Source organism: Heterodontus francisci, chromosome 20 (assembly GCF_036365525.1).
Source record: "Heterodontus francisci isolate sHetFra1 chromosome 20, sHetFra1.hap1, whole genome shotgun sequence".
NCBI lineage: Eukaryota > Metazoa > Chordata > Chondrichthyes > Heterodontiformes > Heterodontidae > Heterodontus > Heterodontus francisci.
This window is the reverse complement of record NC_090390.1, coordinates 38063063-38076336: the sequence shown is the minus strand read 5'-3', so window position 1 is coordinate 38076336 and position 13274 is coordinate 38063063. Positions and strand designations below refer to the sequence as shown.

General features: G+C 41.7%; 2 protein-coding genes across 4 annotated transcripts in view; one reads left to right on the top strand and one right to left on the bottom strand.

Annotated features, from left to right (window-relative positions):
* Positions 1-4245: 4245 nt before the first annotated feature.
* On the top strand, positions 4246-12530 carry cyp26a1 (cytochrome P450, family 26, subfamily A, polypeptide 1). 3 transcript variants are annotated; one of them, XM_068052620.1, is made up of 8 exons: positions 4246-4270; positions 5813-5931; positions 7451-7675; positions 8061-8345; positions 8494-8643; positions 9258-9392; positions 9582-9737; positions 10565-12530. In XM_068052620.1, exons 3-8 carry the CDS (start codon positions 7469-7471, stop codon positions 10907-10909), a joined length of 1278 nt encoding a protein of 425 aa, XP_067908721.1. In that variant the 5' UTR covers positions 4246-4270; positions 5813-5931; positions 7451-7468; the 3' UTR covers positions 10910-12530. The 3 variants fall into 3 exon arrangements, with proteins under 3 accessions (XP_067908721.1, XP_067908720.1, XP_067908722.1); XM_068052619.1 differs by lacking the exons at positions 4246-4270; positions 5813-5931 and adding an exon at positions 6585-6903; XM_068052621.1 differs by lacking the exons at positions 4246-4270; positions 5813-5931; positions 7451-7675 and adding an exon at positions 7741-7789.
* LOC137380583 (myoferlin-like) overlaps positions 11481-13274 on the bottom strand; it is a 270863-nt gene continuing 269069 nt past the window's right edge. The window contains exon 56 of the mRNA XM_068052623.1: positions 11481-12267. Within this exon, the coding sequence (XP_067908724.1) occupies positions 12232-12267 (36 nt within the window). The 3' untranslated portion in view covers positions 11481-12231. The remainder of the gene's footprint in view (positions 12268-13274) is intronic.

Sequence of the window (13274 nt, the reverse complement as noted above, 5' to 3'; positions counted from 1 at the left end):
TTGCCTGCATTATTGGCTGACCCTTGAATGAACTAGAAGCACGTGTCCTTGTGACCTTGCTATTAAGGTGAATCCTCATGGTCAGAAAGAAAGTACATATATACGCGGTATATATCAATTCGTCAGTGGGTTACAAGCCATGCTGGCTCCAGAAACCTTTATGGTTTTCATCGGGCCGAATAGCGGTGACCAGAAGTGTGAAAATAAAAAGAAACTGAGATGAATACTTTGAAAAAAAATCATAAAACTAACATTATGTTCATGTACATTAACCAGGGGGCCGTTGGCCCGATTACACTTGTGTACGTGGCCATATGCATGTTTGTGCTGTGGTAGGTCATCCTTACAGTTTTCTAATTATAATTTCTAATTCAGAAGTATCTGGGTTATAAGTTGATTTATGATATTTGACTTTGTGGCGTAAGTAGAAGTGGAGTTATAACGACGCGATATGAAAGCTAAGTTCATATCTAATATAAAGCCCCGGAGAAATCTCCATTATCAGGTCGAATGACCCATTGCCGATATTTAACATTGAAAAGCGCGCCTGCCTTTCCTCGCACAGCATTCACAAATCTTTCTCTCTTTTACACGGTTACAGAAATGCAGAAACCACGAAATCATTTAATTTCGCTTTTTAATGAACTGTTTTAATCTAAAAGGCAATTGCTAAATACAGCGCATGAAACTTCACTGTTCATCTCAGAAAATGGGCAAGTTTACAATCCAGCCGCGGCGTTGGTATGTTCGTCGCTTTAACATTGAGTAATGCCGCTCTGGTTTCATCTTCTGATAAGCGATGACTTTACATCAGAGTGGGTATCAGATAGTAAGGAATTTCGGTGCTGTCTTCCATCCAACACCCCCTCCCACAGATCTGTTTATTTGACGGACAGTGAACTTGACGAAGTTTCTGCCAAAGTTCACGCAAATGTCACGGTCCGTCTTTTAGGTCAGATTGCGGTCAGTTCTGGCTGAGTACGGGAACAAGCCTCGGGGCCAAAAAGAGCCATGCGTCCCCCTTCTACGGAGAGCAAATCGGAACGGCCATTCACTGGCAATCCACAGGAACCCTAGCATCAAACTACAGTTCACAGGTTATTGTAAACTTTTATAGACTGAAAAGTCACCCACCTCACCTCTAGGCTAAACTGGGTCAGAGAGGAGCAAAGACAATACATCATAGAGCTGAATTCAATAGGTTCACCTACAACTGATGGGCTCGGAAATACACATCATCGGTCATTAATGCAATCACATGAATCAAAATACTCTTTAAAAGAAAACTACTGCAGATTATTGTGAGAACCTCTATGAACACTGCACGGTACGTTTTAAAGAGAAACTCTAATGCCATTCCATATCAGTCTGCAGAGGAAGCGACTGCCTTTAGAGATCATCATTGTTATGAATTGTCGCTACAACCCATAATTACGCCATCTGCTGGGACCCAACAAACAAACGACCATAACTGAATGAGCATAACATTGATTAATAAATAACTGGTCTATTCCGCTCTGTAAAGAGACCAGCCTTACAGCCCGAATGCGCCGAACAATGAGACGTCTGTATACCTTTTAAAAGACAGATTTGACTAACTATGCTAGGCAGACATTTATAAATTACAATTTGAGGATCTGCGGTTGAATCCCGGCGAGCGCATTACCAACTATGCTTGGTTTAAAAATTATTACAGTTATATGTAGAAGTACAAATTTATAATATGGCTCTCTCATTAGCTACTGATAACTAAGCATAAACGAAGGAAGTTTCAAGCACATCACCAAAATAATGTTGCTATGTGGCACATGGAAATCATTGGCTTTTGGGAAAGTTTTGCTTGGATGAGAATCCCACCTTTTAAGCGTTAGTTTAAATTATGTGAAATGAGTTACTACATTGGAATGCTATACTTGGATCAGGTATATGGCACATAGTTAATAGATCATTTTGAAATAGACATATTGCAATGTTAGCTCAAGAGGAACACTAACTGCATCATGACCCTGCTGTGTCTTGCTGCTCTTAACTACAGAACTTCAGTGCCTTGTCTTGGCATTCATCCATCCATTTAATCTTCTACCTACAATTCAGCCAGTTTTGAAATAGATTCTTTAATCCGAACCATATTTTTACAAAAAACATACTTAAAGAAATACATCACGTGATACTATTTTACTGAATAAGGATTAAATTGCCATATTTCTTGAACATGCAATCAAAATCCGTGTGGTCTTCGCGACCTCACTAAGCAACATTCACAAAAGAATGAATTTCAAACTAGCAGACTGCACCTACGGAATCACACAGCGCAGAAAGAGGTCATTCGGCCCATAGTGCCAGTGCTGGCTCTCTGAAAGACCTAAGCAATTAGCTCGACTATCCCCGCACTTTCCCCATGACCCTGGAAATAGTTCCTATTTAAGTATTTATCCAACTCCATTTTGAAATTGTTTTTGAATCTTCTTCCCCAACCCTTTCAAGCAACGCATTCCAGATCATAACAATTCGCGGTGTAAAGAAATCTCCAAAAAAATTGCAGTTCACTGTCTAAAGCTGGTATTTGCATTTTTCTTGGTAGGGTGTAACCCCCATCCGTCTGTCTTTGGAATGGTGCAACAGTTTTTTAATGGAATGTTGCAATTTGTGTGAACTTCCAGTCATTGGATTCTATCTGAGTCCTTCATGGACATCTTTATTTTTCAGACAATCAGGGCCTAGACCTTGTGTGCAAAGGGCACAATTTCAAAGTTTGTGGATGATACAAAACTTGGAAGCATTGTGAACTGTGAGGATGATTGTTTGGAACTGCTAAAGGACGTAGACAATTTGGTGGAATGGGCAGATAGGTGGCAGATGAAGTTCAATGCAGAGAAATGTGAAGTGATTCATTTGGTAGGAAGAACATGGAGAGACAATATAGAATAAAGGGTACAATTCTAAAGGGGGTGCAGGAGGGACCTGGGTGTATATGTACATAAGTCATTGAAGGTGGCAGAACAGGTTGAGAGAGCAGTTAATAAAGCATTCGGTATCCTGGGCTTTATTAATAGGGGCATAGAGTACAAGAGCAAGGAAGTCATGTTGAACTTGTATAAGACACTAGTTCGGCCGCAACTGGAGTATTGCATCCAGTTCTGGACACCGCACTTCAGGAAAGATATGAGGGCATTGGAGAGAATACAGAAAAGATTCACAAGAATGGTTCTAGGGATGAGGAATTTCAGTTATGAAGATAGATTGGAGAACTCCTTTCCTTGGAGAATAGAAGGCAGAGAGGTGATTTGATAGAGGTATTCAAAATCATGAGGGGTCTGAACAGAGTAGATAGAGAGAAACTGTTACCACTTGTGAAAGGATGGAGAACGAGAGGGCTCAGATTGCAGCCAGTGGTGAAGGTCTGGAATGCGCTGCCTGAGAACGTGGTGGAGGCAGGTTCAATTGAAGCATTCAAAAGGGAATTAGACAGTTATATGAAAAGGAAGAATGTGCAGAGTTATGAGGAGAAGGCGGGGGAATGGCACTAAGTAAATTGCTCTTTCGGAGAGCCGGTGAGGACACGATAGGCCGAATGGCCTCCTTCTGCGCTGTAACAATTCTGTGATTCTGTGAACTAGGTGATAATGGGAGAAAAACAAACGGAGTTTTTTTTAGAAGCAGAAAATGCTGGAAACACTCAGCAGGTAGAAGGCGCTAATATAAAACCATCCCTGCTGTTGAATATTCACAGAACACAATACGTCAAACGACTCCTGATTGAGTCTTGAGTACTCCTTTCACAGAAACTGCACATTATCACCTTAACATTTTAACATTGCTAAAATTATGGCAGCCCTGGTGAACGTGCACTTTAAATAACAGAAAATGTGCAGCCGCCAACCAAAGCGATTATTTCCTGTCGTGGTTTTATACAATGCTAATAATTGTTTTCCTTCGACAATAAATTTAGTAATTTCTCGTCTGTGTGATTTAAAACCGGTCAGACCGCCTCCCCCACATTTGCCGAGTTCACTCTCTGAGTGTCTGAGTAACACCACTTATATTCAATCACCTTCTCTGCAATTATTAGATTTGCAGAATGGTGAAATATTTGATTTTAACAAAGGATTGCATCATTGTTCAGAAAGGTATAACTAGTGGGTGTAACTAAAAGATTAACTATGATGGGATGTTTAGTAAGACGTTGCCTCTGCCGTGCACACAGATTGAACTGGACTCGTCTTCTCACTGAAACGGAACTCAAACCGACAATTAGCAACTGAATAGCGTTGTAAGTATTGTTACCTCCCTCCCCATCAGCGGTGCAGGTAGCAATATTCATTATTTATTAGTCTGCACACAATTACAATTTGCATTGTAATGGCCGGAATGTGATGGCTGACTGTTACCCCCTGAATACAGTGAGTGATCTGCAGAACACTGTGATCGAGACTTGAACTTCAGGAAGAGCAGCACCTGTTTGTTCATGTGGATGGACTTGGACAGCTGGTCCTATCATTCTGTCATTGTATCACAACGCTGGCGGCAGTCCAAGCAACGAAGCGATGGCAATATCCCCCAGTGTTTCACTGTAATATCCCATCACAGTACAGTTTCTGCTCAATTATTTTTCGGGACCTGTTTCCTGTAAAAGCGATTCATCCTTTTGCCATTCGGCAATAGGGATCCGTGTGCTTAAATACTGCCAGAGAAATATTAATAGAGTGGTTAGGTTGAAATTAGGAGCTTTGGAAAACATATAAAGCTTCAATAAAACACCGAGCATGGATCTTATTTGGGCTGTGATGGGTTATTGATTGCGCAACTTGTAAACTGTTTGCAACTTCTCTTTGGTTAAAATAAGCAGACCATCCTTGTGAGAGGTTGACAGGAAACCCGATGCCTTTACAGTGCCCGGAAAGTATCTGTGGCCAGCCCCGGGAGAAAGCAACGGGTCAGCAAGAGTTAACAACGTTGGTGCTGCAGAATTAGAGGAAAACTAAGATCTGGCCAGCATTGTTTTATCATGCACAAACGTGAGAAAACATGAACTGATCAGTGGGTTTATTTGGAATGGATTGTAATAATCTGGCATTGTATCGATTAAACCAGCTAGGCTGGCTCTTGGGCTCATCGCTCATAGTGTTCACACTCTGGACTGCTGTAAAGGGTATTTGTTGTTCTGTAATTACATTTAAAAACGATCTGATTAGAATTAAATAAATACAGCAGTTCAAACAAGGTTGTATTTTGCTTGTACTTTGCCATAATTCGCAGGAATCCAATATCTCCCTTTAAGGGCAACAAGCCGGCTTCACATTCTACTTTGCAGACCAGTCCCCTCGCACATACTTTGCGTCGGTTAATAGCTGCTGTAAACGTACCTATAAAACTGTGGGTGGCACCGACAACCGTGTTTACTTTCTGATATAACCACTGCTCAGCCTGGCTGACCTGGGTTTGAACCTAGGGCGAGCATGGGATCATAATTTTAGGAATTCACATCTGAATGACGTACTTATTTCTCACAGTTACCCAAAGGCGCGGTTTAATCTGGAGTCGGGGGTGAACGCCAGGCCAGGCTGTTATTTTACTTCACTGTCACTCAGCCTCTGCGCCACGTCAATGCGAAACTTGGCTCCACGGCAATTACATAATTAATCTTTAGATCAGGGCCCCTTTAACCATGGGATGGCGGGGCCAGGAACACATCCAGAACGAAACTCAAGCGCTTGGACTCTCATCCCGGGTTTTACCAGGGAATCGTGCAGAATACATTTAAAAAGAAACTCGTACTTGGAACCTTCATCCCGAATGCGTTATTGAATTTCAGGTCCAGCCCAGACATCACAGCACGGAATTCTCATGGAGATGAGCGAGCCGAGGTGGCCACGGGGCATAAACAATTCCTTTAAACCATAACTTTTTATCTATACTTAACACACTATCGAGGTGAGCAGATTTCAGTTTTGGTTGTTACGTTTCAGATTTACATTCCTAAAAATCCCAAGAAATGTTCACGCTGCTCGTGTTTTGACACATGTGACGATTAGACACTATTAACTGTTTAGCTGCGACCGGGGTCAACGTAATCTTAAATTTAAGACGTGTTGTTGCACAATAAAGACATCAGTAGGGTAAATGTTAATTTGACCACTCACAGTTAATCTATGGGCCAGTTGCCAATTTGCGGGTTATGTATATTGCAATGAACACATTACAAACTTAATAAAACAATGACATTGGGCCGCGGAAACACTAAAGAATGGAATATTTTTTCTCCCAAAGACAGGTATCCCTGACCTTGATTTATGAGCTGTAATTTGCTCTCCTCCTTTCTGATATTAATGATCTTTTCCAAATACTTGAGCTCATCCTTCCAAGAAGCCACGTATCATTGGAGTAGAGAAGCCCGATCATAAATCTAGACGATCAAAAACTCATGCTATCTTTTCTGGATATCTCCATTTCTGGCTAACAATGGGTTAAAGATTTTTGGGCAGCGTCACTGAAACAGGCGGAGTCAGAGGGGTGGCACAATCTACACAATTAAAGATGAACTTTGTGTGAACTAATTTAACTGACCAAGGTAAGAGGGGCTGAGACCTGGAATGGTTATAAGGAGGCTTGAACCTGGAGTGTGAGCATTTGGGAGACTCACTCGCCTCATCCTGAAAGCTGCAGTACTTAACCAGGCTGAGGTTGCCCTGAGAGAAGAATTGAAAATAAGTTAAAATGGTCTTATTTACACTTTGTGCTACTTTCTTGTGCACTTTCGTGCTGCCTTTGTCGCTCTTTCTCGCTGCGGTGAAGCTATGGGAAGTTTACTGTATAAGTGGAAGGGACCCGAGTTGTGAAAAACCCCTACCCCCAGGGTCCATGGGACTCCCCTTCCTGGGAGAGACTCTCCAGCTGGTCCTGCAGGTGAGACGTTCACTTACTTCAAAATAACCCAACATTTTTCAAATCTGGTGCTTATATCTAATCCACGACTTGCTCTGAGACAAACCGAGGGCAAAACAGTAAACTTCACAATAAGAATAGAAAATAGATTTTTAAACGTTTTGAGAGGATGAGAACAAATTGCGAACTTGGGGAGAAAACAGGTAGGATTTGATAGGTGCGTACAGTTACTTTAAAGAGTTGCATTCCAGTGTGTCGTCATTAATAAGAGCACATGAATTTAACAGCAAGTGTCACTGCAAACAAACCCCAGCAATTTGGCTTGTTTGAATGGCTGCCAAACTGATTTATTTCGCACCGGACGCCAGGTTAGCCTTGCTCGAATTTTGATTCGGTTTTGCCTGTAGTATCAAGATGCAACGGAAGTATTCTTCAAAGCAGTTTTATAAAGGTTCTTCCTCTACAGGTTTAGCAATCACACAAATGAATTAGCAACCTGAAAACTAACCCCGGAAATGTCCCCCCGAGTATTAATCCCACCTAACCGATAACCTGGATCCATTTACAGAGATACAAGTTCCTGAAAATGAAGGTGAGGAAGTACGGTCACATCTACAAGACTCATCTTTTCGGGAGCCCGACTGTGCGGATCATGGGAGCTGAGAATGTGAAGCAGATTTTATTGGGGGAGCATAAACTTGTGTCGGTACAGTGGCCCGCCTCTGTCAGGACGATCCTGGGAGCTGGCTGCCTGTCCAGTCTCCACGATTCCGAGCACAAACACAGGAAGCGGGTAAGTGCACATTTCTCACATCTGACCCATTCACTGTGAAATGTTGCTGTCTAAAGGCGTCTCAATATCTTGCAGTATGGAAACTTCGCGTCTGCATCTCAAGCTAAACATATGGTAATAACAGGAAATCCCACAGAACTATTTGCATTAACCCATGATTAGAAAAGTCCAATTACAGACAGTGCTATGGTCAAAAGTGCACATTTAATATTTTCAGTTGTACATTACATTGTTTAAAAAGTGACGTGATTTTTTAATTACATCAGTTAAAGAGTGAAGTGATTTTTTTAAAAGTACAAGACTTTTAAGTTTATTTTTCAATGTAGGAAGAGGGCAGTAGATACTGATTCCGTGTCGCTAGTTTAATTAGTTTTTTTTTATATAGGTGATTTTGAAAGCTTTCTCTCGAGAAGCTCTAGAAAACTACATCCCAGTAATGGGCGAGGAGATCAGGGCTAGGGTCAGGCGATGGCTGGAGAGCGGCTCCTGTGTGCTGGTCTACCCCGAAATGAAAAGCCTCATGTTCGGCATTGCAATGCGGATCCTGCTGGGTTTCGAACCCACACACGCCAACCGGCAGACCCAGCAGCAGCTCATTGAAGCCTTCGAGGAAATGATTCGCAATCTCTTCTCTCTGCCCATCGACGTGCCGTTCAGCGGCTTATACCGGGTAAGAACTGGCGTTAAAGATTAGAAAACAAGGCAGGGAATTGGGCTGTATAAAGTGCAGCTTTTTTGCTGCAGTAGTGACGGAAGAATGGAAGGCTGGAGAATTTAAAGCTCACACAAGGTGCTAATGTGCTGTTATTTGGTGACAGGGACTGAAGGCTAGAAATGTGATCCATGCCAAAATCGAAGAGAACATTAGGAAAAAGGTGGCGAAACGCGAGCCCACGGGTCAGTTCAAGGATGCTCTGCAGCTTCTGATCGAACACTCAGAGAAGAGTGACCAACCCCTGCGTTTACAGGTAAACCCTCCCCAAGAACACTGTCCCCCCCCCCAGAACACTCAGCTTCCCCCCCCCCCCCCCTCAAAAACACTGCACTCCCAGAACACTGCCCCCCCCCCCAAACAGTACACCCCAGGACATACCCCCAGAACACTGCCCCCCAAACAGTACACCCCAGGACATACCCCCAGAACACTGCCCCCCCCCCCAAACAAACAGTGACCCCCAGATCACACTTCCTGCCCTACGGGAATCCAGTTCCTGCCCCTGACCCAGATGAATCCAGTCTCTGTCCTGGAACAATGTCCCAGCAACTAAAGCAACACCTGATATTACAGTTCAGTTGAACCAACTCAATATACACGTTTTTAAAGCAACGGCGGGTTAATTTTTTTCTTAAAATATTTAAATCCCAGTCAAGATTCTCACTCCGGCTTCCTTAACCCTGCGATAAGGTGTGATGTCCAGACTGGGAATGTGAACTGCTCGGTCGGTGCAGTGAGCCCCGCTATCCGGCGGGTTAACGGTTACAATCTTTGTAACCTCTGTAGCCGGAACATTCAGCATTTTCCAGCGCAGCTTCTCTCCTGTAAGAGGCTGCGGTTCACTGATGTGTGTGTTTATTGTTTTAGGAGCTGAAAGAATCTGCTACTGAGCTGCTGTTCGGAGGACACGAGACGACAGCCAGCACAGCCACCTCCCTGGTCACTTTCCTGGCTTTACACCCTGAAGTGGTGCAAAAAGTCAGAAGGGAATTGCAGGAGCAGGTGAGGCATTGCAAACCATTGCGAGCTCACGGAGCACACTCTGAGCCTCAGATCGATGCCCTTGATCGAATTCTTCGATTTGACTTGCACGGATTGTAATAACATCCATTAGTAGCAAGTTGAGAGTAATTTAAGCAGCAATCCTGGCTTTTGCTTTTGGTTTTAAATGGCTTCTCAATGGATTTGCAGGGATTACTGAGCAGCGACACTAAGGAGAACAAACAAATCACCATTGAACTCCTGGAACAACTTAAGTATACCGGAAGCGTTATCAAAGAAACTCTTCGACTCAGTCCCCCGGTCCCTGGAGGATTCCGCGTGGCCCTAAAGACCTTCGTGTTAAACGTAAGCTGAAATTTGAGTCAGGAATAAGCGTTGTATGAAACATCACTACAACAATCACCCTCAAACAATACCTTGTGCGTATTTCGAAAAAAAATCAACATTACCCCACAATTGATCTTACAAACCTCCAGATTTTGTAATATTTATTTAATAATCGTAAACATCACTAAATCAGCATTATTATAATTGGGTTTAAGCAGGTATTTCTCATCCATTTTGCAGGAGTAACAACCATGTATTCATACAGCTGTTGAAAGCTACAAAAGTATTTTCCCTCCACAGTGTCATATATGAGAAGATAATTAAAACGTTCATTGTTCAGCTACTGCAATTACACCAGTTGACTAGTCCCATCCCTGGAGCTTTTAGGTCCAGAGATTGTGCGGGTGTCAGGGGCAGGGCGTGTGTTTTAATTTAATCCATTTATGTTTAAACCTGGCCAGTCAAAAACTCTGGCCGATTTTGAACTATTGCTATTCAGAATCTTCCGAGATTATTTACATTATGAGGCTGATATCATATAAATTTACAGCTAATTTCATGCCCATCCTTTAGAACTCAGGCTTGTTACTGGAAACATGTGCCACCCCCAGTCAAAGGCTAAGGTTTTAACTGACTACCCAGGTCATTCCTAATGTCAGATTTTTTCTGTAAATTATATTTATATTAATTAAAATAGCAAAACAATTCCTTTCAATTCCAAAGTAGATACTAATTTCACTAGAAACAATTTCAAAGTACTACAATCCTTATACCTGAACTTATAAAAGGAGTGCTCTATTGTAGATCAGAATATTTTAAAATAATGAAACCAATTTTATTTCCAGGGATATCAGATACCAAAAGGCTGGAATGTTATTTACAGTATCTGTGACACACATGATGTAGCAACAAATTTCTCAAGAAAGGATGAGTTTAACCCCGATCGCTTTATGGAGGGCTGCCCAGAAAAAGACTCCTGCAGATTCAGCTACATCCCATTTGGCGGAGGCTCCAGGTGTTGTGTGGGCAAAGAGTTTGCCAAGATCCTCCTCAAGATCTTCACAGTGGAGCTCGTCAGGACTTGTGACTGGGAACTTTTAAATGGACCTCCTACAATGAAAACCAACCCTACTGTATACCCAGTGGACAACCTGCCCACTAAATTCACACCATTCCCTTACAAAATTTGACCTATTCACAACACGAACTCTGCAGATCAAAGTCTGGATGTGCTGAGAGTCCACACATACGTTACCAATTGTGTTCCAGTCATTATACTCACAGAGGGGGCAAAATATCCTTCAGGAAGTCACTTGCTGGGTAAATGAAGCTTTAGTATCCCATTTTTAAAATGTAGTTTTATCCAGATCTTGTAAATTTGAAAACAATTTTTCCTCAATTCTTTTTGCCTCCCCACCCACCCTGGCAGTGATGAGAGTTAAACTGTTTCGCACAGATCCTTTAGGTTATTAATTCTGTAAATAAGCTATTTTATGCTACTGTATTTGTAACATTCTCAAACTACAGCTTTTAGATTATGAATTATTTAAGTACATTGTAGCTTTGTAACGCAACTGCTAATTTATGTTAAGCCTTGGAGTGTAAATATTATAATTTAAAGAACAGGCTGCCTGGCAAACATTACAAGTATGTTTCAAGCACTAGGCCATGAATCAGGAGCATACATGGTGAGGGAGAGAATGCGTGTGTCCATCCTTCTATTAGGAATTTTTAACAAGGCAACACACAATAAAAAGACCATGAATCATTGACACATGAATCACTGGTGAAATGATTTATTAGCAGCTAACATTGCAGTTGTTAAAGTTACAGGAAGTAAACAGTGATTAATAATGCATTGGTTTGCTTTTAAATTATGCATTAATTTGGTCCAAATTCTTATGCAACAGAAGTGAAGAAAAAAAGCATGAAGCTTTTGCCTAATACAACACTGCTACAACTTTATATAATCCTCGGAATGTCAACCACTGGTTTCTTCCATTCTAGCAGAATATATGCAAACCAAATGGAAGCACTTGTGCTCTTTAAGTTCTATTTTAGAAAATATTCCATAAAAATCCAGTAATATCTGCATGTCATGTGTTTTAAACCTATACTGTAACAGATTAGCAAACCAACCACCTTGCATAGCCATAATTTAAACACACATTTCAGCTTTGTTCACTGTTCCAAACAGGAAAAACCCTGATATTTCATAACAAGAGAGGCACCTGCTACACAAACAGCCAATTGCGCAAATGCTGGAAAAAAAAACCCCAGCAGGGTCCTGGTCATCAGGGTCAGCACATTAACATGGAATCACTGATAAATGGCCCAGTCACGACCCCATGAACCTTGCCTAACCTTGGTAAATGTAGGTCTCATCACCCTCCTAACTCCAGTCCATTTCTACCCTTAAGGCCACGAAGTTGTAGACATATGAAATGAATGTTCCTGGACCAGCTATACAACAGAGTTGCTGCTGCAGGAGGACTAGTCGATCATAAACTCCTTAGATAGGATTCACAATTCGCATGGATAGATAGTTCTGTTGAAGATAACACAAGATTAGTAAATGAATACCATGAAAGTACCATTTAAGTTTGAACTTACAAACATCACTTCATTTAATATTTCTCAAAGCAGAGATGCATATTTTCCAGCATATCCACAGGTCATGTTAATTTGACAAGCCAAGATAAAATGTATCCAAGACCTGGGCCAAGAATTACACAAGAGAACAATATCAGCTGTAGATTGTTATCTGAAACACTCACAGTAGAACTTAAAAAAAAAATAAATAAAAGGAAACGTCGACTTGCTTTTGCTCAATAAAATATAGACTCTGCATTCCATTTAATCTTTCCATGACTTCAGACTGCAGTGGCCAAGCAACACCTGAGCCACATGTGACTTCACACTTACCTGCACAATGTGTGCAGCGCACACTTGGTATTAAGAGCGCACTTACGTACTGGTGCCAATTTCTCTCTGAATTACACCTATGTGTATCCATTTCCAGGGCACAGTAGAGGAAGATGGCACAGAAACCTGTTACATCCAGTTACTCTTGGTGCTTCATACATACTTCCAGATTGGAGTTTGGGTTACACGGTGACTAAAACTGCCATTTCTATTTAAAATGAAATTTTTGATGCATAGGTTTCATCCAGTTGATCAGGTGCTGTGTAACAGTACAAAAAAAAACTTCACCTCAATTTATTGACACGTCTTATGCTAATCTGCTGAGATTCACAGCACCTTCAACCACACCAGCCTACATGTTCACCAGATCAACACCTGCATTTCCTTCAACATGCACATTTTCACTTCCCCTCCCCATTATTTCCTTCAAGATATCATTGTTTCTTTTCAATCTTCCATTAGTCCAAATTCCACCTGGCCTTCCACAGGCAACTGCACCAGATAAAACACCTGTTCTCTTGCCTCCTCCCACACCATCGTCCAAGGACCGCAAACACTTCTTCAATGCTAGGCACAATGTGTGTGTAATTCCCTTGATCACATATTCTGTATTCATAGTTTCATCCTCAT